Raw genomic sequence first — 19,038 nt, forward strand, 5'->3', positions numbered from 1 at the left:
CGAATAAAGCCCTTTCCCGGGAACGGCTGCCAACCGGCAGATCGGCCCCCAGTCCGGTGACTGACAGCCAGTCTGACCAATAATATTGCGCTTTCCCCGCGGGCAGCGGTGCCTGTGCCAAACGAGATTGGGCGGATGGGCGGCACTTCAAGCAGCACGTTCCAATCAGGAAGGGACGCATGTAGGCGGGACATCGCCCCGCTCCGGCGGCTCAGGGCGGGGGGGGAGGCGGAGCGATCCCCGCGGAGGACCAATCGAATTGCGCGAGAGGCGGGGCCTCGGCAGAACCACCCAATGGCGGGGGCGCGGGGCGGGGTCCGGCGGCGGCAGGGGCGGGCTCGCGGCCGGGCGTTCGGTTGCCGAGCAGCGCGCGCAGGGCGGGCGGGGCGGGGCGGGGCGCGGCGGGGGCCGGGCCGGGCCGCGCGGGCGGGGCGGGCGCGCTGCGGGCCGTGCGCGCGGCGATGTGAGAGCGGCGGCGCCGGGCCCTGTCCGCGCCCCCGGCCGCGCTCCCTCCGTCCCTCCTCGCCCGCGCCGTCCCCGCGGCTCCCGCCGGCCCCCGCGGGCCGGGCCCCGCGTTATGTCGTGATCCCGGGCGGGCGGCGCTGCTGCTGCTCATGGGGCTGCTCAGGATTATGCTGCCGCCCAAGTTGCAGCTGCTGGCGGTGCTGGTCTTCGGGGTGGCCGTGCTGTTCCTGGAGAACCAGATCCAGAAGCTGGAGGAGTCCCGCGGCAAGCTGGGTGAGCGGCGGCGGGCGCGGCCGGGCGAGGCGCGGGGGGCGGCAGCGCCGGGGGCTGAGGGAGCGCGGCCGGGCTGGGGGATCCCCGCCGGGCGCTGCTCCCGCCGGCTGCGGGCGCTGCTCCCGCCGGCTCCGTGCGCTGCCGTGCCCCGGCGCCGCGGGACCTGATCGGTGCGGGCCGGCCGCTCTACAGAGGGGGCTGTCCGCGGCAGCCTTGGCCTCTGAGTTGATTTGTTTGTTCTGCGAGATCGGGAGACCTGTGGGAGGTCAGTGCTGGGAAGACAAACGTGTCCGTAGTGTCTGAAGGGGTTTTGTCAGAAGAGCCGCGCTGCTCGCGGCCGCGGGCGGCAGCGGCCGGCCTGCCCGTGCCTCCTCAGGCACCTGGCGAGGGAGGACAGCAGCAGCCGCGGTGCCCAAGCTGAGGCTGGTTCTGCTGCTGCTGCAGCGAATTACCATCTTCTTCACACCTGATTTCTAATCCAGACGTTTTACTAACGCTTGGCACTGTAATGGAAAGCACGGTGTAAAGAAATGAAAGCTAAAGATGCTGCTCTTAATGACAAATAGGTGATTTATTTAAAATCTCATAGAAATCTCTTGTGTAAAATTTATTCTACTTTTCTTGCCTTAAAAGGATATTTTTAGAGTAATAGCTGCCTGGCGGGTAACAACTTACTACTTTGTCTCTTGTACGTAAGGCTGCAGAACTTCTGAAGATTTTACAGTCTTAATTAAGGGTCTCCAGGATGTGAAAAAACACCATTCTGAACCTAGTTTGTGGTGCCTAGGAGTTGTGAAAACAGAGCACTGAGACTTCTGGTGTATACAAGACAAGGAACTGGTTTGGAAACTTTGAATTTGCTTTCTCCTCTTATTTGAATATACTAAGATATTTAGATATGAATAATATTTAATAGTGTGCATTTAGCTTTGTGGGAAGAAAAGTACACATTGTGTTCCTTCTGGTGTTAACAGTAGAAGTGGATTTAAATGACTTGGAAAGTTTAACAATGAGTCCACCTAACTTAATATTGAGCTGTATGAATGCCATTGGGATTTTACTTCACAGCATTTCTTTTCCATTTCACTCTCTCTGAACTGCATATTAGTAATTACAATCCTGGAAATTGCAGTGGTTCACTGCTTGAGTTGAGGGAAGCCCTTTGTCTGCGTACTTTTCAACTTAAAGTTCTTACCAGTTATAATTGAGGCTTTTTTTTTTTTGCGGGGTCTCAATAACTGTAAACAAACATTTGAAGAAGAAAATGAAAGAAATTGGAAGATAAAGCGAGCGAATGTTGCCATAGTGCTGAAGGTTCAGTAGTGTGTTGTATACATCTGCTTTTCAGTGGCATAGCCATGGCTTCAGTGCTTTTACTGCGGACAGTGTGTGTTAGTTTAGGGAAATCTACCTCTTGGCATGAAAGAATAACATAATGCATGTGAGAACAAAGAATTTTGCTGGTAAAACTTCTTCCTCCTTAATATAGACTCAATGGACATGTCTAATTTACATGTTTAGAGGATTAAAATACTTACGCTGCTTTGGGACAAGAATCTAATAACTATCTTCTGCTGATTTTATTTCTTAAGGAGATGGGAAAACTATTATGAAATTTCTTAAGAGTAAGATGGAAAGATTTTCTTTGTGTGCAACTTACTGGTGACTCTCCAAAACCCGTTGAAGGAAGGGGAAAAGGACTTTCTGCAGCATCTTTGAACTCGGATTCCACTTTTTAGTGTGAGAGTATGCCTTGTTAAAAAGCTTCTAGCTGTCTGTCTCCCTTATCACATGTTTGGTATGTATTTTATGACTAGCAAATTTCTGGTCTAGAAATTCATTACTTGATTTCATTACGGCTGTTTTTTTACCATCGTGATCGGTTAGATTTCTACTGAGCTGCATTTTGGCAAATGGTTTTCTCCAGATAAAAGTAATTAATTGGCCTAATGCACTTCAATGCCATTTTTTCTCCCTGCCCCCTAAAAGAATGATGTGGGGGTGTATGAAGTGATAGTATGATTAGAGGGGTAAGGACAAAGTAGCTCTTTTTGGTCTTTTAGCTGTGTTTCAGTGGGTGCTTTATGTCAGAAGTCTCGTGCAGCGTTTGGGGACTGGGTTTTGAGCTATGCCATTTGTTTGCATTGATGTATCATATGATAAACTGTCATCTTGGGAAGTTCTTGTAAGAGTTAGGCATTGGCTAGGAAAATCAAATTACTTCAGATTTGATAGCAAAGTAATTGTGCAGTCTAATCAGCAGTTCTAGAAATGATCAGCTATGCTTTCGGACAGAAAGGGCTTTATCCAAATCCTTCACATATGAGCAACTCCAGATTCTGTGGGGAACAGTTGGGGGCCTTAATTTCAGTTTAATAACTTAAAATATCTTGCCTATAAGGTAAAATTAGAGCATGTTTCTGGGTGAAAAAGGAATTGGGACCTCTTTATTCTCTAAGACTTTATATGGGTAAATTTGGTCACCCTGGCAGACTTCTTAGTTGAGAACTATAAGGACACATAAGCAAATGGACATCACAAATGCTACTGCTGCTTTTTGTGAAAAAATTGCTATGATCCTTTAAAAGGATATTTGTAAACCTGTGGGCTTTTTCATATGAAAAATAACTTCCTAATTAAAAAAAAAAGTGAAAAATATTAATTTTAACTCTTTTGCAGCTCTTTACAAGTAGTTTATAGTGTTGAGATCACTACAGAGTGCGAACAATTTGAAGTACTGTTTTTTGTGAGATATCTACCTCCAGCTATTAATTTTTCATATTATTTTCAGTTTACATGATAAATTAGCATTCTCTCCAGACTAAGCTGTCCCTAATTGCCAGGAAGAACTTTAATGTTTTTATTTAACCCTGGTGTAGGTATGTGCCTGTTAGCTCTAGGAGTGCACAGCCCTAACAGAGAATATTGCACATAAAAGGCAAATGTTGAGGTTTCACTGTTGTTCCTGGAACAGAAGAACAGAAGTGATGTGTGTCTGCCTCTTTTGGGTTTTGGAAGCCTACTGGGTGCAGCTCTGCCTTTGGTATAAATCGACTTAGCGTTTAACATGTTTAATGTGTACCATGCCATCTCCTGCATTGCCATTAGTATTTGTGGTGAGTTGGATCAAAAAATGATCTAGCTGGATGTAATCCATCCCCGTCTTCTCTTCCCTCCCCAAGATTTTGTAATTTATTGGTGGGGAGAAGGAAGAGGGAAGTTCATATGTGTTCTAGTTCTTCTGTTAAAATAATAGTGTTTTACAGCACCAAGCACTTCAGGTTTGGCCAGGAAAGTGGGAGAAGACAGCGTCTCATTTGAGGTCTGAAGTCTGTAGGATTGATAAGAGAAGCTGAGGATAGGAGATGGAGAAGGATTTCTCTTTGGTGGTGGGGAAAATGAAATAATAATGCTGCTTTCTAGCGCTTTAGTGATGTTTACATATTGCATTTGGAAAAAGTCTTTGTCTGAGAAGCACAGTATACCATAACAGCGAAACCAAGGGTTGAACCTGCTTCAGATCATGTTGAAAAACTTCTTAGCTGTAATGTGGGAGTGTTTCTTCTGTTAAGTGATAAACAAAATCATGGCTCATATCTGTGAATTCAGCACCTTGAATTCAGCATATAGAAGTCTGTAATTTAAAAGAAGTCCTTAATATTTTACTTTCTCAAATTTTTTATGTTTAAAAATACTTTAATCATTTGAAAGGCTATGGCTCTTTTCATTAGCCTAAGGAATGAAAATGTAATTGATGATTTATTGCCAGATTAAAAAAAAGGAAAAAAAAAAAAAAAAAAAAAAAAGGGCAGTTTCCTAGCATATGTTAACCCTTGCTGGGGTAGTATCTTTCTAAGCACTGTGTGCCTAATAAACCACTGTTTCCTTGAAGTTAAAGGATTTAACTTCCCAGTGATTAAGTCTTATGCTTTATGGGCATATAAGAATTTCTGGGTTTTTTTGGGATATGAAATGATAGGCATTTCACATTTCCTTTATTTAGAAATAAATAATCTCCTGTTGGTAGGCCTGCCTGTTGCATGTTGTTGGAAAATCCCTCAGAAAACTTAAGTTGTCTGTTCTAATATAGCACGCATGGTTCTTTAGCATATCGTTATTTTTGTAATTAAGCATTTATAAAGAGGGACATAAAACATTTATAAAGAGGAGTTTGTGATTGTTGGCAAGTCTGGCCACACACAGCTATGCAAATAATTTCTTAGATTTTTTTCTAAATATTGCCATATTACACAGTAGTTACTATTTGCTGCTGAGTAGCCCAAGGCATTCCTTCAGAAGGTGTTTTATTGTATACTGGGTTTCCTGAAATAAGAATTGTAATGCTGCTTCCTTAATATATCTCCATCCAGTGGAACTTGCTTCTGCTTTGTCTTGCTGGTTTTATCATACTTGTCACTTGGTTCTCTCTTACCATTCTCTTTCACCGTGCCTCCGGTTGTTCCAGATGGTTTCAGAACAAATTTTAAACTACTCCCATACTGTGATTGTACTTCCCATTGAAAACTGTGATACTGTGCAATTGTATGAATTTATTTATGTTGTTTGTGTTTCTATATTTCTTTATAACTTTTTGGGGAATAAATGTTGCAGCTGTTGGTGTTCTATTTTCTGTGAAACTGGTAATGCCTGAACTTTGACTAGTACAGAACTGTGGACATTTCCAAGCACACACCAAGGCAGCTCAGACTTGCTAATGGGGTCTGTGACTTGATCTCACCTATTTTTGCTGATACCCCAGCAGTTGGTTATATCAGTGGAAATAGGAGGCATAACTTTCTAAAATATCTTTCTCCTTCTGAAAGACCGTGTGTGAGAAACTGCAGTATTGTTGGACCTACTTTGCAGGCATTGTGCTTTTAGTGAAATAACTTGGAAAATTGGTGATGTGCTGAGAGCTGTGCCTTTGCTTCTAATAGCAGATACTGTGCTGAAGAGTTATCTGGCAGGGGGATACTTCTGTTAGAGATATTTTGAGGGCAGTTCTGAGACATTAAGTGGACTTGAGAAAACAGATGATAAAGCACCTCCAGCCCCTCCCAGTCCCTCCAGCTGTGGGCAGTGGTTGAAGTAATCACTAGGTAAGGCACTCTATCTTTCTGGATTCTCCACTGAAAAAGGCCAGATTTGGGCCAGTACATCTGTGTACTTACTTAGTAAGGCACAGATTTAAGTTGAAGAGGTCACAGAACGACAATACCATTCTCCATGGAAATCCTGGAAAAGAGACATGTTCGCAGTCACCTCTTTAGGACAGAAGAGGCTTGTGGGACAGTCAAAGGAGTGTGAGTACAGTGTTCTTGTTCATTGTGAATTAATGTAATATTAAAAATCAGTAATAATAGCTGTGAGGTAGCTTAGCTGTGAGTTCAAGGCTGACAACTTCAGGAGAAAATGTTCAAAGGAGTTCTGCATCCTGTTCTTCCATATTATTGTTTTTTTGCTTAGGAAGATAGACTGGGTTATTTCAATAATGAAATACCTGGCAGGTTTTTGTACTGTGCTTAGCAGTCTAAAAGGAAAAGTGGTAACACTACTGGAAATCAGAAAGAACTGCATGTGATGCCATAATTTACTCTGTGCTAAAACAACAGTATTATGGTGTAAAGGCATGTCAGTGCTCACTTTGTTTTTCTTGTCTAGTTTCTATGTCTGAGCATGGCAAAGGTAATTTTCATGTCTGCAGTATACCTCTGAAATCCAACGATTGGAAGTTCCTGTGATTTTTTTTTTCCTTAGCTCTCACTGGAGGCTAGTATAAATATACTACCTGTCCAAAAGACCTTGTTAAACTATGTAAACCTTGGATTTAATATAACAGATGAAACCATTGCTTCCAGTTTATCATGGTTGCCAAGGGAAGTTGAGGATGCCCCATCCCTCAGAGTGTTTAAGGACAGGTTTGATGCCTCTCTGCGCAGCCTGCTCTAGTGAAAGGTGTCCCTGCCCATGGTGGGGATGTTGGGACTAAATGATCTTTAAAGTTCCTTCCAACCCAAGCCATTCTATGGTTCTGTACATATGTGAAGTGAAATAGATTGTATATATATTTTTTTTTCTTCTGTATTTCAGAAAACTGACATATTTGAAGCTGGATTTTTTTTTTTTTTTCCTTTGCATAGCTTTGTATTGCCCCTGGCTGTTGAAGTTAGGGTCATTTGAGCAGTTCATGAGGAAGTAATTTCCATATCTACTGACTGGAGACCATGAGTCACTCAATGCTAGACTTACTCTGGCTAGACTGGTCTTGTCTTCTAATAAAGAGCGCCTTCCCTCAAATTCTTGCTTCTCCTTAGGAAATGGATGGCTTTTGCATATGGAATCCTCCATGTATTATCACTTCAGTTGATGAAAAGACAGTCTTTTTGTGTAACTGTGTGCAATCTGTAGGTTTTATCACTTATCTAAACTGTATTTAAACCTTGTCAAAGCAGTATTAAAATAGTGGTAAGAGCTTTGCTTGAAATCTGTTTATGTATCTAAAATACTAGCCTGGCAAGCATAATGAGAGTTCCATGCTGTAGAAAAATAGCTGAACTAGTATGTGTATTTGCATTATTTTTTCAACTGGAAATAAAAGATAAAAGACTGAGTGAAAAGACTCCAGTGTTGTGAGAGGCATCTGAAATTTGGCCAGCTGGCTGCAGCCTTTCATAAATATGTACAGACTCTTAGCTTCAGTCTGGGGGACGGGCAGTATCTTTTTGAAACCCTCAGCTTCATGTGGTGCTTAAGCCCATCCATTGTGTTGGAATCACCCACTCCCCTGAAAACCTGTGGCTCTGTGGAGTTGATGTGTTCAAAGCCCAGGCTCTTGAGAACTGTGGCATTCAGAGAAGTCTTCACCCACTTAGGAGAGAAAAGCAAACTTCTTTCCTTGCTGGAATTGGCCAACTGGTTCTTTATTCACCCTCCAGCTCCTCTCCACTTGACCTTTTGAGTTCTGGAGAACTCAAGTCCCTCCATTTGGCATTCCTATCAGTAATTGCCTGTATCAAAATATCTGCTAATGCTGCTAATAGTTGTTATTCCCAGGCACTTCCCTAAAGATACCAAGTGTTGATGCCCATGGAGGCATTCCTGTTGCACAGATTTGTTTGGCTCTGTGTTGGGAATATGCTGACAATCAGGACATCAGTGTTACTGCAGGATGTGCCCATGAGTGTCAGGGACTGGCTTCATATTGAGTGTCTGTGTGTTACCAAGGGATTATTCCATTGCTATAATTCAACTTTTTATGGCTATAAATTAAGAGCATACTTTTACCATACAGGTACTGCTTGCAGATGTGTTTGCAGAGAACCCAGCTGCATCCATGTGTCTTTTTATTGTCTCTAGTATTCAGCATATTATTGTTCTCCTTACTTTGCAATATCCTTGTGTCATTATAGTTTCAATAACATTACTGCTATAGTAATTATTATTCAAGCTTTCTGGTACTGATAAAATTCATCATGAGTAGCTAGAAGTCTAGGGCAGTGAAAGAATTAATAAGATAATTAAGTTAAGAAGTATTTGGAAAGAGCCTTTCTATCACTCTGGCCCAGTCTTTGTCTTCCTTCTTCATGTCCACTGTCTATATCTGGTTAGAGTTTAAAGTGACAGCTGACATCTTTTTTTTCATCAGCTTGCTGTTTAATTCTGAATACTAATTTGTGTTGAAACATATGTAAAACTTAAGTGCTGTTTTGATAAAACAGCTTTTGATGATTTTGAAGTGTTTATGCAAACCTTGTGCATAATTGCTGTAAAACTGTAAAGAGTGTGGAGATGGGTTCTTAGGTTCCTTAAATTAAAATGCATATATTCTCCATTTACTTCTGTAGTGACTTTTCTGTCAGATGATCTTTTCTTCTTTTTTTTTATAATATATATAAAAAATACATAGGTGAGAAAGCATGGACTGTATAAATCTATCATATATATAATCCTAAGAGATACAAATCTAATCTATGTATGTGTTCCTCACCCTCATTGTCTATATTTTATGATATAATATGGGACTGATCTTTCTTGGACAGCAGATTGAAAGGCAGTGGCATTTCACTTCACTTTGAAAAAGGTGCAAAAACACTTGAGAATATAAAGGAATTTGGAGGTATGAGAACAATTGAACAGAGATTATGCTTATGCATCTCATTTTCTGCAAAGAGAAGGGGGAAGTCCAGTTTAATTTTTTTTTCCCCTTGCATCTTTTCACCGCATATCTTTCCTCTTTCAATATAATTGGTACCTTTTTTTCCTGGTTATATTGTTGTTGAAAATATTCAGGATGATTGCATGAATACCGTATCTGTATCTTCATTGAAATATTTCCATTTCTTTGCATTAATTCTGTGGAGGGCTTGGGAGGAATGAGAAGTCTCTTTTTGCAAAACATGGAATTTGCAATGGGTTTTATATACAAAATCTTAACAATTGATTGTATTAGAGTTGATATTGATCATTCATTCTAAGCAAAGGTTCTCACTAATTCTAAGAAGGATTTAGAAATTTACAGTAAAAGTTGAGAGAGAGGATGTGAAAATGCGAGTCTTATTCTGACATAATAAATAGATGAAAAAATGTCTTCATAATGAAACAAAGCACTAAGATTTTTGGCTCCTTCAGCATTTGAATGACAGACGTAAATTGGGGAGAAGATTTTTTTTGGATGATGTAATTTAAAAGTTTTTATTCTTTCAAGAAAAGAGGATTCATGTTTACAAAAGCTGAGTCCAGCCATGTCTTTCCAATGTCTGCAGTAAAACTAATATCTCACAGGTTTTTATTCCCAAGCTGAAGGACAAAAACACTATACCCTGTCTCCTGACCAAAACACTCTTGACCACAAGCATATGATCACTTTCTGAAGATGTGGTTTTGTACACAGCACACAAAATAGCTTGTATGAGGATCGGTGTTTTCTGAAACAAAGCCATAATGTCAGATATTTTGTATGCTGGTGTTGAGTGAAGTGTTTCATTGGTAGAATCTTATTTCAGCTACACTCCTAGTGAGAACTTCAGAGCCAAGGTTTTTCAGCATCTCATTTGTCAGTAAACCTTCAGCAGTATGCACTCTTAAAAAGTGTGAAAAAGATATTTTCCTGGCAATATAATAATATTCTTGATACAGTATCCTATGAACTGAGATGACCATAGCACTAAAATGCTTTCCTGTAATCAAATCAGTGCCTTTGGGAATCTTGAATGTCTTGGAATTTGCCCCTCTTTCCCCCCACCTTTTTTTTTTTTTTTTTTTTAATTTAAACCAAACAAAAGACCCTTACAAAGCCCTTCTCCTTATCTGAGAATAATTTAGGCTGTTTTAATAGATTTTTAGTCAGAGAAGCTATTTTACATGAAATTTGTTGATTCTGCTAACAAGGCAAGCTTTTGAAGGTAAGTACCTAATAAATAGTTTGCTGTTTTATGATGAAGTGATTAGACCTTGTTGTCCAATTTGATGACTTCAAACTGTGTATAGTGGGATTGAACTATGTTTTTGAACTCCATTTCACTTAGAAAGATGGCATTTCAAGAAAAGATGTATATTTGCTGTTCGAAGATTTCCTGTCATAAAATGACCTTTTGGTGTATAACATTTAGTAGGAATTGGAATGTTTTGTAAATCTACTGTCTCTCTATTTTTATCAAAACAAATATTCTTTTTTTAAAATACTTCTGGGTGTCTTTCCTTTTGCTGTCCATATTGTTATCTAATGTGCTAATTGCTACTGCTGCTGTTGGTTTGAGTGAGGGCAAAACTTGCTCTGGTGTTTTGTCAGAGCCTCCTTAGGTTTAAAATTAACTTCAACAGGAGTGTATTTAAGATTTTTGTTTGATCAAGCTATAAAAAACACCCTGTAAAAATTCTGGCATACTGCTTGATTTATAGCTGTAAACAGGGGCTTATTGTCTGTGTTGAATGTGTATGCAGCAGTCTAGGTGTTTTTGGCTAAAAGTACCAGAATGCCTTACTTTTTAGTGGGCTAGTAATATTTATTCTAGTCCTTGAACTGCCCCACAAACATGCATTCTGAGCCAAAAGCACGGGCTGAATGACCAGAAATACCTGTCTAAGCTTACACTTAAGCACAGCAGTGTTTATCACCTATCATGTCTGGTACAATCTTGAATTTTATCTTTGAAACTATTCAGTGGCCAAAACAGTTAAGGTTATATAAAACCTTCTACACAGAATTCAGTTAGAGCTGCTTTTATTAAAAAAAATTGCATTTGAGGAAAAATTTTGGCATGGTTGATGAAGTAATATTTCTGCCAGTCATAGAGGGGCATAAAAGGGCTGGAGAAGTCACGGAAGAGCCATTGAAGTTAGCAGAGGATGTGTGAGATGTTCTCCCAGCTTTGTGCCTGGCACTCTGGTGGGAAAGTATCACCCCAGTGATAGCCAGGGTAGCAACCAGAGTGTACCCAGCTCCTCCACCAGCAGGAATCGGAGCTTGGAGCATGAAGTTGAAATACTCTTGGTTTGCTTTGAGCCTTGAGCTGCAGAGATGGCATATGTTTGCTTCTGGACAGGAAGGGACAGCCATCCCTTTGTCCAACACAGAAGAAAAATGGTACAGGATACTAGTCAGGCTTCTTGTTATTCCTGAGGTATGTTAAGTGAATTTGGCCTAAGGGCAAATTTATCTTGTAATCACATGGTCAGACATAGAGAAGAATATTAAAAATTACCTTCTAGAGAGAGTAAGAGAAGCAGAAAGGGCATGTGTGAGAAGATCAGTGCAACTTTTGCATTTGTAAGCTACCCACAGTCTTTCTGATCCCAACAAAAAGCCAGTGAGTGTTGGGGAATATGCTTATTTTCAGCTGGCTTCAGTAGTTTAACACTCTGAAAATGTACTTACTTCTGGTTTGTATTGCTTTGTCATTTACTCTCCACAATGCCATTAAACCCTTCTCTCCTTTCTGATATGAAAAACCAGCATAAAACTGAGGTGTTGGTTTAGCACAAAGAAATGATAAATCAAACAGCAAAACATTTAAATGTATCCTCTTCTGGTTTTCCTGTCTGTGCTTTCCAAACCATACTCTGAAAAAGATGGTCTCGCTGACATGCTTGTGGGGGCATTTTTCAAAACATTTGTGGTTGCTGGAGCAACCCAAAGCATTGTTTCTACTGATTTTTATGTACCTACTTAAATGTGATTGCATAGTGCAGATGGCAAGGCAGTCTTAATATGAGAATTAAAAAAGATACATACATGATAAATTATTCACACATCAAGTTTAAAGAAAAAAAAAAAAGTGTGAAGGAAGAATGAAGATACTGAAAGCTGTCTGAGGTTTTTTCCTTGTTTTAATCCATAATGAAAAGCCCTTGGAAACTGAATGACTAAGGGGCATTAGTGGTGATTATGTGGAGGTTTTAAATATATGCACATTTTGGGGATGGAAGCTTGTGTCAAGGAAGGTTGCAGTTGAAAGCACATGTTGTTTTGCAATGAGTAATGATATGTAATAAATGTATTAAACTGGTGCTATAAAGTATTCATACAAGATAGTTGTTTTGATGGAAATGATGAGAAAAGGTTTTAAATGTTAAGTGAGATTGAAATTTTAGTTTTGAAGAATGAATCGAGGAAAATGGTAAACTTTTTTTAGACTTACTTCTTCTCATTATGTATCTTAAAACAATGTGGAAATAAAAATAACACAATGTGCTTTTTACGTATGAGAAAACCTGCTAAATATCTGACAACATGATGGTTAAGCAACAAAATCTGTCAAGTATTCATATAGCAGCAGGAATATGACTTAAAGTGATTGTTCCTACATCCCTTTTACTTAACATATATTAAGTATTTGTATGTAAGTATAAACATGAGATGGCACTCTAGAGATAACTACTATGGAAGAGAAACTTATATATACACCCTCTCAGATAGCCAGGAATTGATTTGGATGAGTCTTCTGGCCTTGATGGAATTGCTTGTCTACTAGCTCTGCAAATTCTGTTAAAATCCTTTAACTTTTGCTGTAACAGGTTGCACAATTAAATAGCGACCTAGATTAGCTTTTCTATAGAAAAATGCCTAGTCCTTACCAATACGGGTCAGGCAGACCTATCAGGTAGTTTAAAGTTTTACTGATGGATAACGGTTAACTAAATAGAGAAATAAAACCATAAAATGAGATTTGTTCTTTTTCCTTTGGTCAAAACCTTGTTACAATAAATTTGAGGAGTTAAAAAGCCTGTGATGTTTAATGATCAAAATGCATTGATTTCAAACTTGACTAGTCTTGTTCTATTGTGTAATTGCAGTTACATTCTTCATAGTTTTCCTGTGGTATGTAATATATATGGCAATTTGATTTTATTCAACTGCATGCTGTCCAAGATGGAATGTGGGACCGTGGCTTATGCTAATGAGTTGTTTGTGTCTCTTTATCCCATGGAGACTCTCTTAGAGGTTTTGAGTGCTGGATTTGGTTTCAGAGCAAAGGATCTTGGTTTGGGGGCAATTTGTAGGTAGAAAGAACTTAATGATTTGAGGATAATTATTTTCTAAAGTTTATCACTGCTTCCCATTTGATCTAAGTGCATGGTCAAAGTCATTTCATTCCTTGAAAAGTGTGGCACTTAAATTTCTACCAAATGCAAGGTTTTTGGGAGCTCTATCATCCAAGACATGTTAGTGAGTGTCAAAGAACATATGAATTAGTTGCCAAAAGCATCCTTGCTAAGTGTAGCTGTTTTTCTCTAACAACTTATTTAGAAAACAAGTAAGTTTGCTCTTTTCCTAACTATGACTGAGCTTATTATAATTATTACATGTTTTAGTGCTATTTTTTATTGTACACTGCTCCTTGACAGCAGTTGTGATCTTAGAAATGTAAAAGTTGGTTAGGCTTTGATTTGATCTTTTTTTTAAATTAAAAAATACCTTGATCTAAAACAGTCATTCTAAACTGCACTTCAGTACTCACTAAGCATCCTGTCACTGTAACTTTCAGTACTCATCACAGAGTACTTGTTACATGAAGTAGTTTTGTTTCCAGACTAGAATCAGACTCACATTTTGTACACAGGGTAGTAGTTAAAGCATTAACTGGATTCTCAGCATTCTGAATTTGATTTTGAGCTAGGCTTGTTTGCTTGTTTGATCTGCAGGTTCATTTCAGGTGAATTTAGAATACTTTGGTGGTGTGTTTTTTTTTTTTTTTTTTTTTAATAAAGGGATTGTTATGACCAGAAAATGTCAGTGTAACTTGTACTTGAGGATTTTATGTGGTAAATGCACATATGCTGATTTTGGTGGCAGTCTTGTGACTAGTGGATTTTATTTTATAATAGTTGGAATAAAACTATGCAGTGACACTGTGTTTTATGATTGGATGATAAAGAGCTAAACTTTGTGTTGGTGTAGAAATGACTGTTGGGTTTGATGTTTGTTTGGAGGGTTGTTTTCAGGGGGTGTGCCTGTTGTTTCTGGGTTTTCCAACATGAACATCCAAAAAGAACATTTACTAATGCCAACTGCCAAAGTGATGTCTTCTAGTGAAAACTTAAGATTTCTTGCCTTGAGTGGTCTAACAACCACTGGATCAACTAAGTGCACATGGTTTTCCTTGTTTTTGTGTGTTTTGTGGACGTTTTCCTTTTTATGCTTTGTGGGCATTGGCTACAGTGCTAGAATGAAGAACAATTTTATTGAGCTTTTTGCCATTTTACAGGTTAATTTGTGAAGCACTGACTGAACAGAACAACCTTTACAGACTATAAAGGGCAGCCTTTAACATGTCGAATAAAACTGAGTCTGTTGGGCAGAGTAATTTCCCCACATTTTAAATAGTCTGTACATGAAGCAGGAGGACGGATGGGGCTGTTTCTGATCAGCTATCTGATCCACAGCTCACTTACATCTCTAAGGTGCTGCATTTATGATGTAGGTTTAAGCATGAGTCTGTTCATGATGTGTGTTGTCCTGAAGTGACTACAAATAGAGATTTACAGGCCTTCTTTGTGTGTCATTTGTTCCATTGTACTTCTCATGAAATAAGAAGAAATTTTTTCTCTTGAAGTCCTGCAGCCATCCTTGTCCTGAGAGAGTCTTTATAGTTGGACTTAAATGATTTAATGACATTTTTAATTATTAGTCCATATGGATTGTTAATTATTTAATAAATTATGTGCAGTATGCATTGAAATGAAACCTTTAGCGAGTTAGGTACTTTTTATATTAATTGGAAGTAAGTTTATTAAACTAATATTTCAGAGGAGAGCATATGTTGAGAAGATTGATGACTGTTTTGGGGACAGTGTATAATTTCTGCACAGTACCTCATATTAAAGTCAAACTATTAAAGACTTTCCAGTGTTTAATGTGTATATGGACAAATATGTTATGCTTATTATTCTAGTCCTTAAATAAGCAGTAGTCTGTCGGTCTTAGGAACTCATTGGCTATATACTCAAGAATTTAACCTGCTTTTGACACTTCCAGGTTTTTTCCTGTGAGCAGCTTGATTGCCACTTACTCAGCAGTAAGTAAAATAAAATCAGCTTAAGAGATCAGCATACAGTAAATGATGCTGGTAAGAGAAAAGGCATGCAAAATTTCTTGTAAGATGGTAACCTTTCATAACATTCTTGAAAACAACCTCTCATATATTGATCTTTTCCCATATTTTTTTATCCCCACCGTGTCTGCAGATATGAAATGTAGTCTTTCAAGGAGTCTTATTTCTTTGTTGAAGACTTGCTATATTGATCTGAAACCACAGAACTGAAATTGATCATATTTTAACAGTGTTCCTTTTCTAATGACAATATATGGCCTTATGTTTAAGTGGAAAACTTGCTGCAGTATTTCTCTTACTGGAATTTGTGGACCAGTCAGGCAGGGACCTCACTAAAAACCCCTTATGAGATACTGCAAATGGAATACTTCACTGACATCTGTGTGAATGGATAGGAGACCTTTATAGTCACGATTCATGGAAGCATGCTGCCAACTTGCCTCAGAATAAACTGATGGGAGAGGAAAGATACTGAATAATCCTGTATGAATGAATGCAAGTTTTTGTGGTTTCTTTTTATTCTGGTGCTCCAGTTATCACAGGCCAACTATCGAACGCACTTCTTGCTAGTACAACTTTAGGTTTCTCAATAATGATAAATATAAGAAACTTATCTCAGAACAAGAGACAGTTTCTCCTCTCCTGCACGCTTTTCCAGATGATGAAATTAAAAGCTGTTGTGTGTTAATTATTCCCATGATAACTATGTTGGGGTTGTTGCAAATCCTTACTGCTACTCTAAAAAATTGTAAGTTTAGTAAAGTCAGGACTTACAATAAATGAGAGAACTTCTTCCTCTCTCTGAAAAAAAAGCATGAAAAATTTCGTGAGAAAACATACACAAAGACTTGGGGTGGTTTTTTTTACAAAGTCTGGTTCTGAAAACAAAGGAAGTACAGAAGGTCAGAATAATGGTGTAGAATTTTTGATGCTTTCCAGTCTCACTTGTCCTTTTACCTCTACTTTCATAAACCTGTTACTTCAGACCTTGGCAAAGTGTTTGTAATCCCTCAGAGGAAATGAGTTTCAGTTACAAATACTGTCTTAAGCTAATTTAGCCTGAGCACTCAAACGTACAGCACTGTATGTGCAGTAATACAATTACTGTATTTTTGGACATAGCAACCTGCAGAGTGAGGATAGACAACTGAAAGATGCCAAGAGTCTGTGCAAGCTTGGCTTCAGGGAAGAATAAGAACTCACTAGGTCCAAGTAATTTAGAGCTTGTTAAATTTACTGGCTCTGAACAGTCATGTCTGCATGAACCATGTTTTTAAATTCTACTGTAGTGAAATTTATGCCAGGAAAATGGACCTCCAAACAAACAAACAAACAGAAACCCCATTATAAAAAACTCTGAAGTTTTGAAAACTTTAAATGTGCAAAATGGTTGTTCTTATCCAGTGCACACGAAAACCAGTTGGTTAATAATTTCACAAATGGTTGGGAATAAAATGAGTTCAGGATGATGCACTCTTGCGTATCATAAATTCTTGCAGGAAGTGGTGTTATTAGGAGAACATAAAACACTAAACAGATGTATTGTTGCATACAAATTATAAAGGCAAGTTAGGCACAGATTTACTGAAATGAGATAGGAACTGGACTGTGAATTTGATATTCCTTCCCTTTCCCATTGCCTTTGTACTGTTGCTGTGTTCATCCCAAAATAAATTGTTATTGGATGGTTTCACAGCGCTTTCACTGACTGAAACTGTATGGTCTCAACATTGTAACATCACATAGTAAAAGTTTTTCTAGCTGTGGTTTCAACTGAGAAAAAAACCACTTACTTGACCAGTCTTCAATAAAGCCACATGGTAGGGTTGGTTTAAATCTGGGGGATTTGGTGTCTTGTGAGGAGTAGACAGTTGTTAATAGTGAAACTGATTATCTGGAGTATCCTTCTGCAATTAGATTTCTTAAATTTCTAATACAGTCACACTGGATACAGTGGGACCTAGGGAATGCTTTTGAATTTTATTCAAGTGTATATGCACATTTAAACCTAAATTCTAAAGAAGTCTGTTTAAAAGAACAAACAAACAAAAAGTGCTGTTGTTTGGGGACAGTTTTCATGTATTTTGAACAGCAGAGTTTAAGTCACTGAGTGTTGGGGATGTGTGGGCTTTTGGAAAATAACCACATAGTGTAACCTCTGCAGGTATCTCCTCATTTACATCTAATTTCTCCTCCTTGTAATGCTTTATAGAGACTGCTGAATGAGATTTGTAATGTTTTTTAAAAGTCTTTCTAGGTTGTTAACTAGCTAGGAAAAAATCTGAATGTTTTGAAGACTGTGATTAGAATTATAACTTGTATATTTTACTGAATATTAATTCGTAGTTAGAACTTGTGATATGTACTTTCTTGTTTGTTTAGAGATTATTGTGCATTATTTGATGATAATGAGCTTTTCAGGGGAAGAATCTCACAATACCAGGTGACTGGGTAATGGCAGGTGAAGCTTGTCATATCTAAATGTATTAAGAGAAAAAACAATCCCAAGTTTACATATGTTAAATTCTGAATTTGCTGTCCTCACTGAGGCAGGAGTTATGAGGGTTACAGAAGTTATCTCTATGGAAACTGCTGATCAATTCTCAACAATGGTCAAAAAAGCACGTTAAAAACAATTGATGAACCACATGAAAATATTTTGTTTTCTATTGGATGCAGCAGTTCTGCTGTGTTGGTCTTTCTTGCCCTTCATCATGGAAAAGGTTATAGCACACTTGGAAAAGGTCTGTGACTGCTGAGAATAATTAAAGAAACAAAGCATCTCCCTATATGGGGAATGATTAAGTAGACCAAGGCTCTCCAGACTTGGGAAAAACATGTCAGGAAAGGAATGCTAGGAGCCTGTAAGTATGGATAAAGTGAGCAAGGAATCCCTATTATACAAGTAGCGGGGAACAATCAAAAATTAACTATTGCTTAATAGCGTCAGAAATACTGAAACAAACTGGTGAACTGTAGAACACAATGCCGCAGCATGAAATGATCACTGAAATGCTTAGAGGAGCTAGGGGTAGAAAAATCATTCATCTGAAAATTCATTAATCTACTAAGTTGCAGGTGGGTGGGTGATCATCAGGAGCACATAACCTTGTGCTTGACCTGTTTTTTGTCTTCTCCAGATGTCAGTTGGCCTTTGTCAGGAGCACGATATTAGAACTTTGGTCTGAACCAGTAAAACCCTTCAGGTAATGCATGCACCAGGATGCTTCCCTTAAATACCAAGTGTCCCTTAAGGCATCCCCATTCATCCTTTTTGGGGTATGCCTGACAACTCTTCAGCATTGTGTAAATTTATAGCTTTTACCTCTTCAGAAGGCAATTAAAACTTTTGTTTATCATTAGTCACTTAAATGTCAAGCCAGATCTAGGAAAAGTTTTGTCAATCCATTACTTCCAGGGAGGCATGTAGTCTTGCTTTGAAAATGTCATCAAGAAAGGGAGCATTTTCCTTGTTCGTACAGAACCTTTCAGTTTTCTGAAATAAAGCCACAGTTTCTTAAAATCTGGATATGGTTCGTCTCGTGTTACAGCTACTGGATTTTACTGTGTTCTCTGTACTCCCTCCTCACCAGCCTGCTGTATTTTCCCCTGTGAAGATACTTATATCCTGTAATCATCTCACTTCTCAACCTCTCTGAAAAACTAAGCACGTTGAATTCCCTAAGCCTCTCATTGTAAAGAACCTTTCTGATTCTTGAATCATTTTTATGGCACTTCTGCACCCTCATAG

At 38.8% G+C, this 19,038-nt stretch overlaps 1 protein-coding gene across 2 annotated transcripts in view; it reads left to right on the forward strand.

The window, feature by feature from the left end:
• The first annotated feature begins 429 nt into the window (after positions 1 to 429).
• The window catches only part of HS2ST1 (heparan sulfate 2-O-sulfotransferase 1), a 79,541-nt gene continuing 60,932 nt past the window's right edge, over positions 430 to 19,038 (forward strand). Inside the window, exon 1 of one of the 2 annotated variants that reach the window (XM_040073234.2) lies at positions 430 to 738. In XM_040073234.2, coding sequence (XP_039929168.1) covers positions 615 to 738 — 124 coding nt within the window. In that variant the 5' untranslated portion in view covers positions 430 to 614. The remainder of the gene's footprint in view (positions 739 to 19,038) is intronic. The other variant, XR_005702208.2, reaches the window with a different exon arrangement.

Source organism: Hirundo rustica, chromosome 9 (assembly GCF_015227805.2).
Source record: "Hirundo rustica isolate bHirRus1 chromosome 9, bHirRus1.pri.v3, whole genome shotgun sequence".
NCBI lineage: Eukaryota > Metazoa > Chordata > Aves > Passeriformes > Hirundinidae > Hirundo > Hirundo rustica.